The 13,868-nt window shown below is 39.6% G+C and overlaps 1 protein-coding gene across 1 annotated transcript in view; it reads right to left on the bottom strand.

Moving 5' to 3' along the window:
* Positions 1 to 391: 391 nt before the first annotated feature.
* Positions 392 to 13,868, bottom strand: part of mtr (5-methyltetrahydrofolate-homocysteine methyltransferase) — a 37,583-nt gene continuing 24,106 nt past the window's right edge. The window contains exons 25-33 of the mRNA XM_062443058.1: positions 13,530 to 13,611; positions 12,212 to 12,310; positions 10,245 to 10,320; positions 9,986 to 10,141; positions 9,702 to 9,901; positions 9,387 to 9,587; positions 7,516 to 7,708; positions 1,488 to 1,600; positions 392 to 535 (exon numbers count right to left, since the gene is read on the bottom strand). Coding sequence (XP_062299042.1) covers positions 446 to 535; positions 1,488 to 1,600; positions 7,516 to 7,708; positions 9,387 to 9,587; positions 9,702 to 9,901; positions 9,986 to 10,141; positions 10,245 to 10,320; positions 12,212 to 12,310; positions 13,530 to 13,611 — 1,210 coding nt within the window. The 3' untranslated portion in view covers positions 392 to 445. The remainder of the gene's footprint in view (positions 536 to 1,487; positions 1,601 to 7,515; positions 7,709 to 9,386; positions 9,588 to 9,701; positions 9,902 to 9,985; positions 10,142 to 10,244; positions 10,321 to 12,211; positions 12,311 to 13,529; positions 13,612 to 13,868) is intronic.

The following is a 13,868-nucleotide window of genomic DNA, read 5'->3' as shown; positions in this document are numbered from 1 at the left end:
GGGCTTTAGAGACCCTAAATGAAATTTTCACAGACACTAGTGGAACTGTTTGTGACCCTTTCTAAAATGTACAGTAAAAAAAACAAAAACAAACCAGGCCCTGTGTGTTCATACTGAAGTAAATAACCCAGCGGGGGGGTTCTCTGACAGTGACAACCTGCCTCAGCCACAGTGGAATGGTTGGACTGTAAACTTTTGATTCTGTGTTTGTCGCCCTCTGTGGTCTTGGTTTAGGGATGGAAGGAGGGAGGGGGGGGGGGTCCCGCTCTTAGGCTTCGCTGTTGTAACCCAGTATGGGAGCCAGCCATCTCTCCACCTCCTCCACACTCATCTCTTTCCTCCTGGCGTAATCCTCCACCTGAATAACACAAGGAGAGTTTTTAGTCGCCCTCTGTGGTCTTGGTTTAGGGATGGAAGGAGGGGAGGGGGGGGGGGGGTCCCGCTCTTAGGCTTCGCTGTTGTAACCCAGTATGGGAGCCAGCCATCTCTCCACCTCCTCCACACTCATCTCTTTCCTCCTGGCGTAATCCTCCACCTGAATAACACAAGGAGAGTTTTTATCATTGTACTATTTAAAAAGGTACACCACAGTTTGGATCTTTCCTCTATTGTTTATCATTTGTAATTCAGTGATAGCAGATTGGTGTGAGTGACGTGACAGATCTTCATTATTAGGATCCATTACACTATAGTAAGGCCCGACCCATACTGGATTTTTGGGGACGATGCCGATATCGATAATCTTATATATATACAGAATATGTACATAAACACATCTTTTTCCCAAATGTGGTTACCAAGCACTTGTGACAAAGATATGTAATGGAGGCCATGATATTTTACAGTCTAAGAATAAACTTATTGGAAACCAGTAAAGTACAGATGACAAGTATAATGTACAGAACCATGTTCCAGTAGTTTTTCCCCAATTGTGGGGTTAAGAATGATTATAAAATGACATCAGTGCTCTGAAATAGTTAACTTCACTGGGAGATTAATATTTACATATTAAACTTTAATTAGGAAAAAGGATTGAATATGTATAAAATGCTGCCTATATATCTTTAGGAAAAATCAGCACATATCAGACGGTATAGACACAGATACGATATATCTATGAAAGGCCAATAAAAGGCTCAGGAGGTAGAGTGGTCGTTCACCAATTGGAAGATTGGCGGTTCACATGTAGGACTGGAGGAGCCAGTCACTTGACCCCAAATTGCTCCGTTGCTGTGCCAACAGTGTATGAATGTGTGTGAATGGTTAGTTTCCCTCTGATGAGCAGGTTGGTACCCTGTGTGGTAGCTCCTGCCATCAGTGTATGAATGTGTGTGAATGTGTGAATGAGACGTAGTGTAAAAGCGCTTTGAGTGATCTTAATGAAAAACGCTGTATAAGTACAGTCCATTTACCATATCGGTTGACCAATATATGGGTCTGGCTCTACACTATAGGTAGTTTATTAGCGGCTTAAAGTATATACATACCTGCTCTTTGGTGATCTTTCCTACAGCAAAGTAGGAGGCCTGAGGGTTGGAGAAGTAAAGTCCAGACACTGAGGCGGCAGGCAACATGGCCAGAGACTCTGTCAGACAAATACCTGCACACACACACACACACACACACACACACACACACACACACACACACACACACACACACACACACACACACACACACACACACACACACACACACACACACACACACACACACACACACACACACACACACACACACACACACACACACACACACACACACACACAAAATATTACTGATGAGGTGAAAACATGCAGGAAATGAAATAAAACCATAGTGCCACTACTTCATTGTCACTTTTGAACAAAAACAAAATAAGACGACCGTCACTATCCCTGTTGTGTTTTCTGGTATTTCTAGAAACATTTAGAATCTTTCTGAGCCTCTGAGTGGGCAGGCTTATGTAAGTGTTTGATTGACAGCTGAGCCGGCAGGGGGAACACAGACACAATGGCTGTGCTTCATTAGGTCGTGCTGCTTGTTGCGCAGCGGAGAACGCGAGGAAGCCCTGTTAAATGGAGCGAGGCGACGGGATGTATGAGGCAGCGGGGAAGATACTGAACCCTCCATCAGCTGATAAAACAGCAGGAGGTAGAAGTGCTGGGTTAAACTTCAATTTCTTTTCAGAGCTTTAAAGTGGTGGGAGTTCACTTTCTATTTGGATTCAGCCGCTGCAAGCAATGTGAAATATGTGTCGATTCGTGTTATTTTGTTTTAGGCATTTTCTGTGCTGAATGGACATGGAGTAGAAACCAACACTAACAGACAGTGTGCAGGTCAGGTTACGCCTCATGTAAACTAACTTGAGCTGCTAACTGTAGCTTTCCAGCCAAGAACATGGCGTGTTTATTTAGTTGTGTTGAAGAATAAAGAGCATTTAATCTGACTGATGGTGACATTTGCAGATAAGTTTTTTAAGCTGAAGCTTTTTCATCAAGGCAAGACACACAACAAGACACACAACAAGACACACAACAAGACACACAACAAGACACACAACAAGAACCAAGTCCTGAGAGATGGAGAAATGAGTTTTTAGTGTTGTTTTGTTATCTTTCACTCATTGTCTCTGTCAGTCTACTGCATGATACAACGGTGACGTTGCTGCTTTATGCCTATACTGTAAAAGAAACAAATGAAATGGTTGGCACATGGTGACAACAGCACAAACCTATGGAGACTACAGATGAAATACCTGAGCTGGTATTTATTTATTATTGATTTATTTATAGTGTGATTGGCACAGGTGTGGGTGCCAAAAAAAAGAATGGCAAAAACATTCTTCAATTTAGGTTTAGCTTTGTTTTCTTAATAAAAGCACAGGATGAGTGATTAACAGAGCAGATCTATATGCTGAAGTTTTTGTAGCTGTGTTTTCTTGGCAAGAACTAGCTGTAGACACATTAACAAAGTATCACCTCATAAAGTTCTTCAGGTTTACACACACATTAACATTTGGATTAAGTGTATGAATGAATGCAAGTCTAATTTTCATTCTCCTTCTAGCTGTGTTTTTTTTTTTTTTTTTTTTTTTGCTGAAAACAGCTGTTTGCTGCTGGATGAGAGCAACTGAACCAAACGAGTCCCAACACCACAACAAAGAGGTAAAGATACTAAAAGTCTATATAGAGCTGTGAACTGTAGAGTTGGTGATAATTCTCTGTGGGCTCATCTTTACCACGATCCACACCTTTCACGTTCCACATGATCATTTCATCCGTTAATATAAACAGATTGATGAAAAGGTTAACCTTACATACTATTCAGGGTCACATTTAACCCATGTTAACATTTGCGAGCTGTAAAAACATCAGATACATATTTCTTTTAACCAGACTTTTGTGTGAGTCTCAGTATACAAAAATGGAAATAAAATGCATCATCTTTTTTTTTTATGTGTGCAGCTGATACACATTTTTTTGTATATGCACACATTTGACCTGTGTTTATTATACAATTCAAAAATCAGTATTCAAACATGTTTTATTCATCATATTCTATCAAATGTTCTACTGGATCATAACATTGTGATTGTGAATGAATGAATGTCTTTTTTTTCCCATAAATAAATAGAATACAGTCTGTTTGCTCTCTGACTGCTTCATTAAGGATGAATCAACCATTTATTAATGACTGATGAAGAATTTATGAATGGGAATTGCTGTAAAGACTAATTATGAGTCCGAATATGAACAGTATTTAAGAGTTAAAGGTTATCAATATTAAAGTCATATTCAATCAAAATCAATATTTGACCCTCACAGATCTGATGTTGAAGAATCATTGCTATGAGAAGCAAAATCCTACATGGAGACGCAAGCTTTCATATTCCATCTGGACTACACCGGGATGTGGTCCAACAACACATCCTGAGCCCCCCCCCCCCCCCCTCACTCCCTTCTATGTGCAACCACTCAGACTGGAATTTGTCGGTGTGGTGATGACAACACTAAATCTAATGCTCTTCACTTGAAACAGTCTGATGAGTTTGGCAGCAGCTCGGCTGAGCCAGCGTCAGTCTAAAAAGGACAATGTGTCACGATCACAGACAGCTTGACTGATAGTTGTGGAGATATAATGACTGAATGATATTCAGCACACACCCTGCCTCCACACACACACACACATAGACAGCTTATTTGTCAGCCATAATACATCCCCTGTTGCTTATGTTGTCTCAGCCGAGCAGACGCATTTACATTTTTTACATCTGAGAGGTTGGTGCATTCAGACTGAAGCTGCATGGAGTACATTGTGTGCACTGGGATCTGTTTTTTTTTTTGGGGGGGGGGGGGACGACACATCTCATTATGATCAGATTTAAACACATGAAAACACAATGTTGTTTTTTGTTGCACCTTTCAGTCAATTTTAATAAAACAATTGCTCAATGAATAAAAGCCATAACATTTTAAATATTGCATCAAAGTGAAATCACACCACCAGAGCGCAAGTCATATATACGCAGCCGACCCCGGTTCGAATCCCGATCGGAGGTCCTTTGCTGCATGTCACACCCCCCCTCTCTCTCCCATGTTTCCTGTTGGTCTACTGATTAATAAAGGCGTCTATGCCAATAAAAAAAAAAAAAAGAGTCTCCATGAATTGCTGAGAGAGAGGCGTGGCAAGCCGCTCTCTCTTAAGGACATCAGACCAATCACAGAACAGGTATGTGGCTCTGATCATTCTATCACAGAGCAGTGAAAACAACATTCAGAACCTTGCAGATTTGAACTGTGGCATCTTTACTTCTTCTGCACTGGGAGCGCTGAGGACTATTGGTGTGATCCACACAAAGATCACACCACACAACATCCTGATGGTTAACCACCAAGAGACACCGATCAGAGTCAAACTTATTGATTTCAGTTCAGCTGTCAAAGCTGCTGAAGTTGTGTGTGGCGTCGCCCTGCAGCCTATTGCGTACAGGTGAGTTATAGATTCACAGATCCATGTTGAAGTTGAGTGTAATTGATATATTTAATGTAACTGAACTACAATACTTTACATACTTCGCATAATTTGAATATTTTTCTCATTGAGTCAAAACATGTCAAACATGTCACCTCAACATGTCAAACTATGCAGGAATTGTTTGTAACATCTAAAATGTTTAGACACAGACAGAACTATGGTGGATCTTGTTAGCTGATGTGATTTTAGATATTCTTTCTCCAGATGAAAACTATGGTGGAGACACTGGGTCAGCCAGAGGATGAGTTCCTGGATGACGGAGCCCACACTCTGCTCTATTTCAGCCGGAAGCAGGATTCCACAAAGCCAGCATGGAGGCTTAAGGTAAGAAAACTTCTGTACTTAAAGCAGGTTAGATATTGTCCCCCTGATTTAGTAGAAACTACAAAAAAAGTACGTCACATACTGTATGTTCTCTGTTGATTTAGACTGAGGATGAACACAAAGGTGCGATTGGCTTCCCGCCTCAAAACCACAGAGGCAGCTCCAGGTTCAGCAGCCTGAATGACTTTGTGATGGTAAGTGGTCCTCACTTTACTGTGACACTGAATTAAGAGCAACACTCTGGAGGTAAAGAATCAGATTCATCTGAACGATAATTGACTTTGTTTCCAAATGCAGCTGTATCCAGAGGTGGAGAACATGAAGGAAAAGATGGCATTTGTTGAGCTGCTGAAACAAATGATGAATCTGAATCCTCAAAAGAGAATCTGCCCGAGTGAAGCTCTGAGCCACCGCTTCATCAACATGAGCCAAGAGGCTGAGGATGATGACACCAGCTCTGAGTGAGTGACCATGTGGTTAAGTTCATGCAGTTTGTAGATGAAATGTGATGTTAGATACAAACTATAGTAGATGGATTTTAAATTGATTGAAGGATTCATTCACTCATTCCTTTGCTGTCATTCTTCTTCCAGTGAGATGACCTCACCTGGTATAATGAGTCATGAAGAACCAGCAGCAGTGGACACAGTTGCCATCCTGACCACAAAAGATGAAGACGCAAAATGCTGCTGATGAAGATGAAATGATGGACCGGCATGACGCTGTTTCAGCTGACAAACGTCCAGTCACTACATCTGCTACTGATGGAGTTTCAACTGCACCTCCAAAAGACAACCGTGATGCTGCAGATGGAGCAGATGATGAGTCAGCAGTCCCATCTGCCTCCACAGAGGAACCAGACACCATGGACCTGTATGAAGCTGACCAAGCTGACCAAGGTCCAGTCTCCACACGTGCAGCTGACAAAGTGACAAACACACCTCAGAGAGATGAACCAGATTCTGCAGCTGATGAAGCCACAGCCTCCACTGCCTCCAATGACACAGCTTCACCAGCACCTCTTCAGACTGACCTGAATGAAACTGATTCTGCTGACAATGGTCTAGTCAATGTGCCCTCAAACAAAGAAGCTTCAGCTACAGAGACCAACATACAAGAAGCGTTTACTGATGAAGAAAGCACGCTCGTGGACTCTGATGGAGACTCAGCTACCAGCTCCAGAAAAAAATCAGAGGAAGCCACTGAAAAGAATGAGGAGGTTCTTTGGCAGGCTGTATAGGGCCATGTGCTGCTGCTGCTCTGCAGCAGCTCATCAATAACTCCATGCTTTCTTTCTCATTGCAATGTGCAAATAAAAAGAAATGCATAAAAACAGCAACTGAATTGAATCTGTGAGCTGTCGGTAAGCAACTACAAAAGCTGTCATAGTAGCCACAGCAGTGGTCTTAATGGCAGCAAGCGCAGCGGTTTTAGTAGCTGGAAGTAACAGTAGTATAGGTGTTCTATTAGTAATGAGATTGTACCACAAATCTTGAATAAAATTGTAAAAAGTGTATAAAAAGGTCCAAGGCTGGAAGTTACAGTAAAGGAAACTGGTATTTAAATGTCACTAAATAAAATGACAGAGCTTTACACTTGATGACCACAACACAGAATGTGGCAGACAGCCAATCTGAAGGTATTTAAACATTATTTATTATTTTCATGCTATGGATGCTCCTACAGTGGATTCAGAAAGTATTCAGACCGCTTAACATTTTGTCCACTGTTTCACTTTAAACGGATATGGATATTATATGTTTTTTTAGAACATGCAGACTCCACACAGAAGGGCTGACGGGTTTGAACCCAGAACCTTCTTGCTGTGAGGTGACAGTGCTAATCACTGCACCACAATTTATTTGTCTGCTCCTTTAATATTTACAGTCCAATCCGTTACATGATTACTTTAAACTAAAAGACAGCTGCCTTCAACTTCAAGACATGTGACCAGTGTGCTGCCTAAATTAACCACAGAGCAGCAGGACTTTATCTCTTTTTCTTTCTAAACAACACACATGCCTCTAGGTACAGAATCAAGTCACATATTTTTTGGACATTTAAAATTCATTCATTAATTCAAGTGATGTATGCAGGGATTAATGTGGACTCCTGTGACCAGCAACATGGTGACATGATAGAGAAAACACATGATGTATTTGTTGGTATTCTCACCAGTTTTCTCCTTTATATCAGCCAGGTTCCACATGGTGATCTTCTCAGTGTGATCAGGCTGGCTTGGGTAGCCAGCAGCAGGTCTGATGCCCTGGTATCGAATCCTGTGAAGGTCTGAGGCCTGCAATGTCTCGTCAGCGCTGTAACCCCACAGCTCCTTCCTCACACGAGAGTGGAGCTCCTCAGCAAACGCCTGGAGGGGGCAGTAGAGAGTTAATGATGAGAGTTGCTGAGAGTGCTGCAGAGCAATAACCTCTGCAAGCACTGTTGTTGTACTCATGTTGTTCTTTGTTTGGGACTAACTCCTCCACAGTGAGCCAGCAGCATTACTTTCATTACTGTAAATATTCATGATGTAAATACATCAACACACTGCTGTATCATGATATGACACATTTTTAATCACAGTAAAAGAAAAAGAGGTCAGGTTTTCCTCTCTGTAATCATTCCTCCTGTTCATACTGACTATTAAAAGATCTCATTCAAATGTGCTTTCAATGGAAGTGATGGAGGACTAAATACACAGTGTGTCCACTAGGGGTGAGTATTGGCCAGAACCTCACGATACAATACGTATCACGATACTTGGGTACGATACAATAGTATCACCATCTATCACGATATCACGATATTGCAATATAAATAAAGATGAAAACACAAGTACCTGTATATGTACATCAGATGATATTGATCAGAGGACAAATTGAGTCAAAACTATTTCCTTCAAAACAGCCTCTCCATTTTATTAATTTCCATGACAAAGCTTACGAACAGCATTAACTTCATTTTTGAAGGACCTCAGCCACTCCCTCTAATACAGAAATGCATGCACTGCACAGCAGAGTCGCTCTTCGGTGCCATTTACCGGAGTGGAGGTACGGAAGTCATACTGTATTCACAAATCGTCTAAACACGAATCATTATTCTAATAAAAAAACTATCTTTGGAGTTGAAAAATCGATATTATATTGGGCGGCAAAGTATCGCGATATATTGCCGTATCGATATTTTTACCCACCTCTAGTGTCCACACAGTCATTTCAAAGTAGATGTGAAGCTTCTATTGAGCTTCAGCAGTCTGAGTTAGTTTTAGTTTAGTTTTTATTTAGGTTTAATGTTTTATTTTTTCAGTTATTATTAGGAAAGCTGTGATTTGTAAAAGCTGAAAAAAGGATGAAAGAATGCATGACAGCAAATATGGTTGACCAATTTTATTATTTTATGCGTTAACCATTTATGATGCTCAACCTAAAGCAGAGCTCAGTAGTTATCACCTGGAGCTAAATCAATAGCAACATTTTAAATGGTCTGCAACAACAAAAACTAATATGATTTAATCTGCAATTCTGTATAGTTTTAATGACTTTGTATTGTTCATTGTGGTTTTTATAACATTTTTGTTATTACTATTGTTTTTATTTTTATTTCAGTTAACAAAATTAGTTTTTCACTGCTAGTTTTAGTATTAGTTTTCATTAACCATAATAACCCTGGTCTAAGTTAGTCATATCAAGTGATATCTGACACATTTACAGTCTTTTTACCATCAAATTCCCTCTTAGTGTTTCCCTGTTGAGCTGTGGTGGAAGTATAGTAACAAAAAGAGGAACTTTGCCACTAAAAACACTGTAACGTTGAAACATAGAAGATGAAGATTTGACTCATTTGGACGACTGAAGCTTCATATTAGCTTCAGATCAACTTTGAAATACATGTTTACACAGACTGTGGATGTTGTCCTCCATCACTTCCATTGTAAACATTATGAAGGGATCTTCTAATGGTCAGTATGAACAGGAGGAATGATAACAGCTGACTGTAGTTATTATCATTAATGCTATTTTGACACACCTCTATTGTCCATACTGTACCTCAGCCAGCCGGTCAGCCAGAGCTTTGACCATGATGCTGTTGTAGTCGTCTCCCTTTGACTGGAACTGCTGACTCAGCTCCTCAGCGCCAAACACGCCCACAGCAAACATGCCGATGTAGTCTGTGACACCGCTGTCTATGGGAGCCACGAAGTCAGACATACACAGGTAGGGCTCTGAACTGGAGCTGTCCTTCTCCACCTGCAGTGCAAACACACACACACACACACACACACACACACACACAATCATTACAGTAAACTATGTTCTAATAAAATGTTCTGTGATTTTCTGTATCCTCACTGAGTCCCTTACCTGTTGCCGTAAGCCGTGGAATGTGGCGATCGGCTTGGTGTCTCTGTGCACCTTGACATCATCTTTGTACATCTTGATGTCGTCGCCGTCGCTTTGCGCACGCCAGAACCCCACCAGACCCCGCCCCTTCAGACCGGAGCTGTCAATCATTCTGTTGAGCAGCCGCTGGGCGTCATCGAAAACTCGCCGCGCCTCCAAACCTGCAGGGGGGGAAAAAAATCACACGAGTCATTCCACGAGTCGCTCTATTGTGTTTGACAGATTGTCAGAGTGTGAGCTCGTACCGACTGTCTTGTCTTTGAAGATCTTGGGGTAGCCTCTGTTGGGGTATTTTCCTCTCAGCTGCCAGACGTCAAAGAAAGGCTTCCAGTCGATGAAGTCCACCAGGCTGTTCAGGTCATAACACTCAAACACACGGCTGCCCAGGAACTGAGGACGCACTGAAACACACAGTCACAGTAAAACTTATATGATACTTATATGATATTCGACACATTTTTATTACTGCACCATCTCACCATCAGTGTGACAGATGATACATACCTGGACGGGGCAGAGAGAGCCAGTCTATATGTAAAGCCTTCTCTCTGGCCTGGGACAGAGACAGATAACGACGATCCTGATGGCAAACCAGAGACATGCAAGATGAATGATATATAAGATATAATATAATAAGATATAATAAGTATGTTTTACATTAAAATGGATATGCAAACATGTGTAAACCAAACTTAAAGACCTTTCAGTGATTGATATCATTAATACAGTTTTACAGATTTAGATGAGTAGGATGGGAAGAGAGGAGATACACATGTTCAGATGTGTTTGATTCACATAGGAACGACAGGAAAATGTGTTTCTTTATAATGTTTTCCTGTAGTGACCCATGAAATGTGTGTTACCGATTATCGGTCAAACCGGATTAGTTTCACAAGATACCGACATAATTAATGGGGTGACGACATAAAGTTAATAGCTTAGTAAAGTCATTGACTCTGAACTTTCACAATAAGAGCACTGTAGTCCCTCCTATATCAGCTATCAGTGTCATCTTCAAAGGTTACTGCCTGCTGTCCATTCAGTTTGTAATACATCATCTTTATCTTTAATATGAGTGAGTATACAACAGGCTTCAAGTGTCAGTTATCGGCCTCATTGACTTACTAATAATCAGTATAGGTACATTGAAGAACTGGGTCTGATGGAACAACTGTATCTATTTGTCTTTCAAATAGAAAATCACAATCAACCAATCAGGTCAGCTGTGATGCAAATAGTTTTTTCCCCCAAGCCATCAGAACTCAGAATATGCTGCCCCCCGTACCTCTCCCCAACACCACAAGATGATATATATGCACCAGCAACTACCCGTCTTCTTAACAGATCAGTACACAAACTACCCTACAATCCACATTTCAGCTGCTTTTTTATGGTTTTAAAAAGGTGTTAAATGTGTTTTTTTGTTTTTTTTCAAATATGTGCCTGTTTTTAAATGTGAACACCCTGATCTGATATGCCGAGTGTGCATTATGGAAGTGACAATAAATCTGATTCTGAATCTGAAGCGAAACTGTCATTGGAAGAGTAGATGAGCAGGTGGAGGAGTTCAACGAGTCACCACTCTCCTTGCTTCACTACTCTTAACTTTAACCATTTAACTTGTTCCTCTTCTGATGCCTCTGTTAGAACTCTTCATAGCTCTAGTACACGATAAAATGTCTATATTTATACTCTCTTTGGAAGATACTCAGTGCATTATTGTTGTGTTATTGTCATTATTACTTTGGAAAAACATCAAATCTAAACACTTTGACCGAAAGATAATATTAATATTAGTCCAAGCACTGAATAAGTATATTAACATTACAACTACTTCACACTCCAATACATAAATGCTACATTAGTGTTTTAAAGAGCAATGGTGGAACTGACGATCAATAAAAGCAAATATAAGCAACATCAAAAGGATTAATAAATACCAATGATGTAATAGGAACATAATGCAAAGATAAGATGATTATGATGTTAAAGGACGTTCATGTGTTGATTTTCTATATTTTCCTTATAGTCAATTAATCTCATATGCAGATCCAAACCAACAATGAATTGATCTGTTAACAAGTATTGTTATGTGTCAAAGCTCGATTTATATTCTGGGTCTTAAAAGGGATTTGTTGACAATAATATGAACATGGAATAACACCAAATTAATTAAGTAGGTTGTTGTGGGTTTTTTTTTTTTAACACTTCTTATCTAGAAAATCTTTAATTAACAGCAGCTTCTTCCTGCAGCTTCCATGTACTGCAGCTTTAATGACAACTATATAATCATGCAGAGGGGATATTTTTTTTATACTAAAGGGAATTTAACTTGTTATATGATCCACCCTGCAAACTAAATACCAAAAATAAGCAGATGTGTAACTGCAGGAGAATTAAAGACATTTTACAAACGTTGTATTTTCTCCTCCTGCAGCTGTGCACAGAGGCTTTTCAGCAGCTACTCGTACCTTCAGGGAGTCGTAGTGGTCCTGCCTGATGTCCTCATACTCCTCTTTCAGGTCTTCAAAGTACTCCTCCTTCACGTTCTCATCCAGGAGCTGGGAGCACTGGGACAGGCGGGACATACACACAGTCAGGTTTTGATTAATCCAACCAGAGCAACACAAAACACATTTCAATCAGTGGTAAAATAAACTTATATAAACACTTCATTTATCTTTTCTTGGCTGGGTTACAATTACAGTAAAATGGAAGTCAAAGCCACAGTTGCTCTGACTGTCATAGTGTTTGTAATAAATCCAGAGGATCATCTCTCAAGCAGATCATACTGTCAGTTCACTTTGTTTCCTTGTTAGTTAGCCTCATATATTCACTTTTAAATACATGTTTACACAGAAGGATGACTGTGGATTTAGTCCTCCATCAATTCCATTGTAAGTGCATTATGAAGGGATCTTCTAATGCTCAGTAGTTTAGTTTAGTTTAGTTTATTTCAGTCTTTCAATTCAAATGCACATGTTTAAATAAAGTAAATAATCATGTGTCCTTGTTTTCTTCATCTCCCTTAGAAATAGTGACAAACCAAAAGGAAAATAAATGAATAATAAAATAAAAAAATAAAATAAAATAAAATAAAATAAAATAAAATAAAATAAAATAAAATAAAATAAAATAAAATAAAATAAAAATAAAATAAATGAATAAATAAAGCCGTTTCTGACCAAAAAGGTGTAGGCTTAAGCATTTTCGTATAACAACGACCCTTTTTACATTAGTCATTAGCTATATACATAATGCAGCTATATAATAATACACATACATTCACATATTTCCTTAAATATTCATGGTTATACATCCCCAAAAGTACAGAGGGTCTGGACATAAAGTAATCCATTGAACAGGAGGAATGATTACAGCAAGAAAAACAAGTTTCAGTGTTCATTTTGGCTCAACTTTTGTTTTAAAGCTTCACTTATCTTTAAAAAAATTCATTTAAATAAATTTGCAAAAATCATGCATTTACTTTACTTGATGGGATATTAAGTGTAGCCTGTTCATTTTTTAAATTAAGGCTATGATGACAAAAATGATCAATTATTTTTTAATGGCTCTTGGCTTTTTTTGTTCATCCACATTTACCTACATGGGACAAATTAAAGAAAGACCATTTCATGTATTGCAAACCACTATAACACCACCATTTCAATTCATTTCATCTGATTTACAGAGTGGTTCTCTATAGACCAGAGGGTTGATTTTCAGTCTTGGTACATTAATAATGTAGACCCTAACAGGTTCAGGTAGAGGTCAGGTAGACGTTCTTACCACCACCACACTTCTGGAGGCATCCAGAACATGGATAACAGGGCAAGTGTAGCGTGGGGCGATCTTCACTGCTGTGTGTGTTCTATAAAAAACACAAACACACACATAGTAACTTAAAGGAACACTCCAGCATATCACTTCCTTTTATGTGAGCAGGTAACTAATTACATATTTCTTCAGTATAGTATAATATAATACAGTTGATTTTGCTTTTAGACAACAAGCACTATTCTGACAGCTTTATGTCCCAGCTGCTTCTTTTCACATCACAGTGAGAAGCTTCACCAGGAAGGTGTAACACACAAGTGGCTCACACTACCTTCCACCACACTGCCACCT

The sequence above is a fragment of the Scomber scombrus genome, chromosome 21 (genome assembly GCF_963691925.1).
Source record: "Scomber scombrus chromosome 21, fScoSco1.1, whole genome shotgun sequence".
NCBI classification, from domain to species: domain Eukaryota; kingdom Metazoa; phylum Chordata; class Actinopteri; order Scombriformes; family Scombridae; genus Scomber; species Scomber scombrus.
This window is presented reverse-complemented; position numbering and strand designations above follow the sequence as displayed.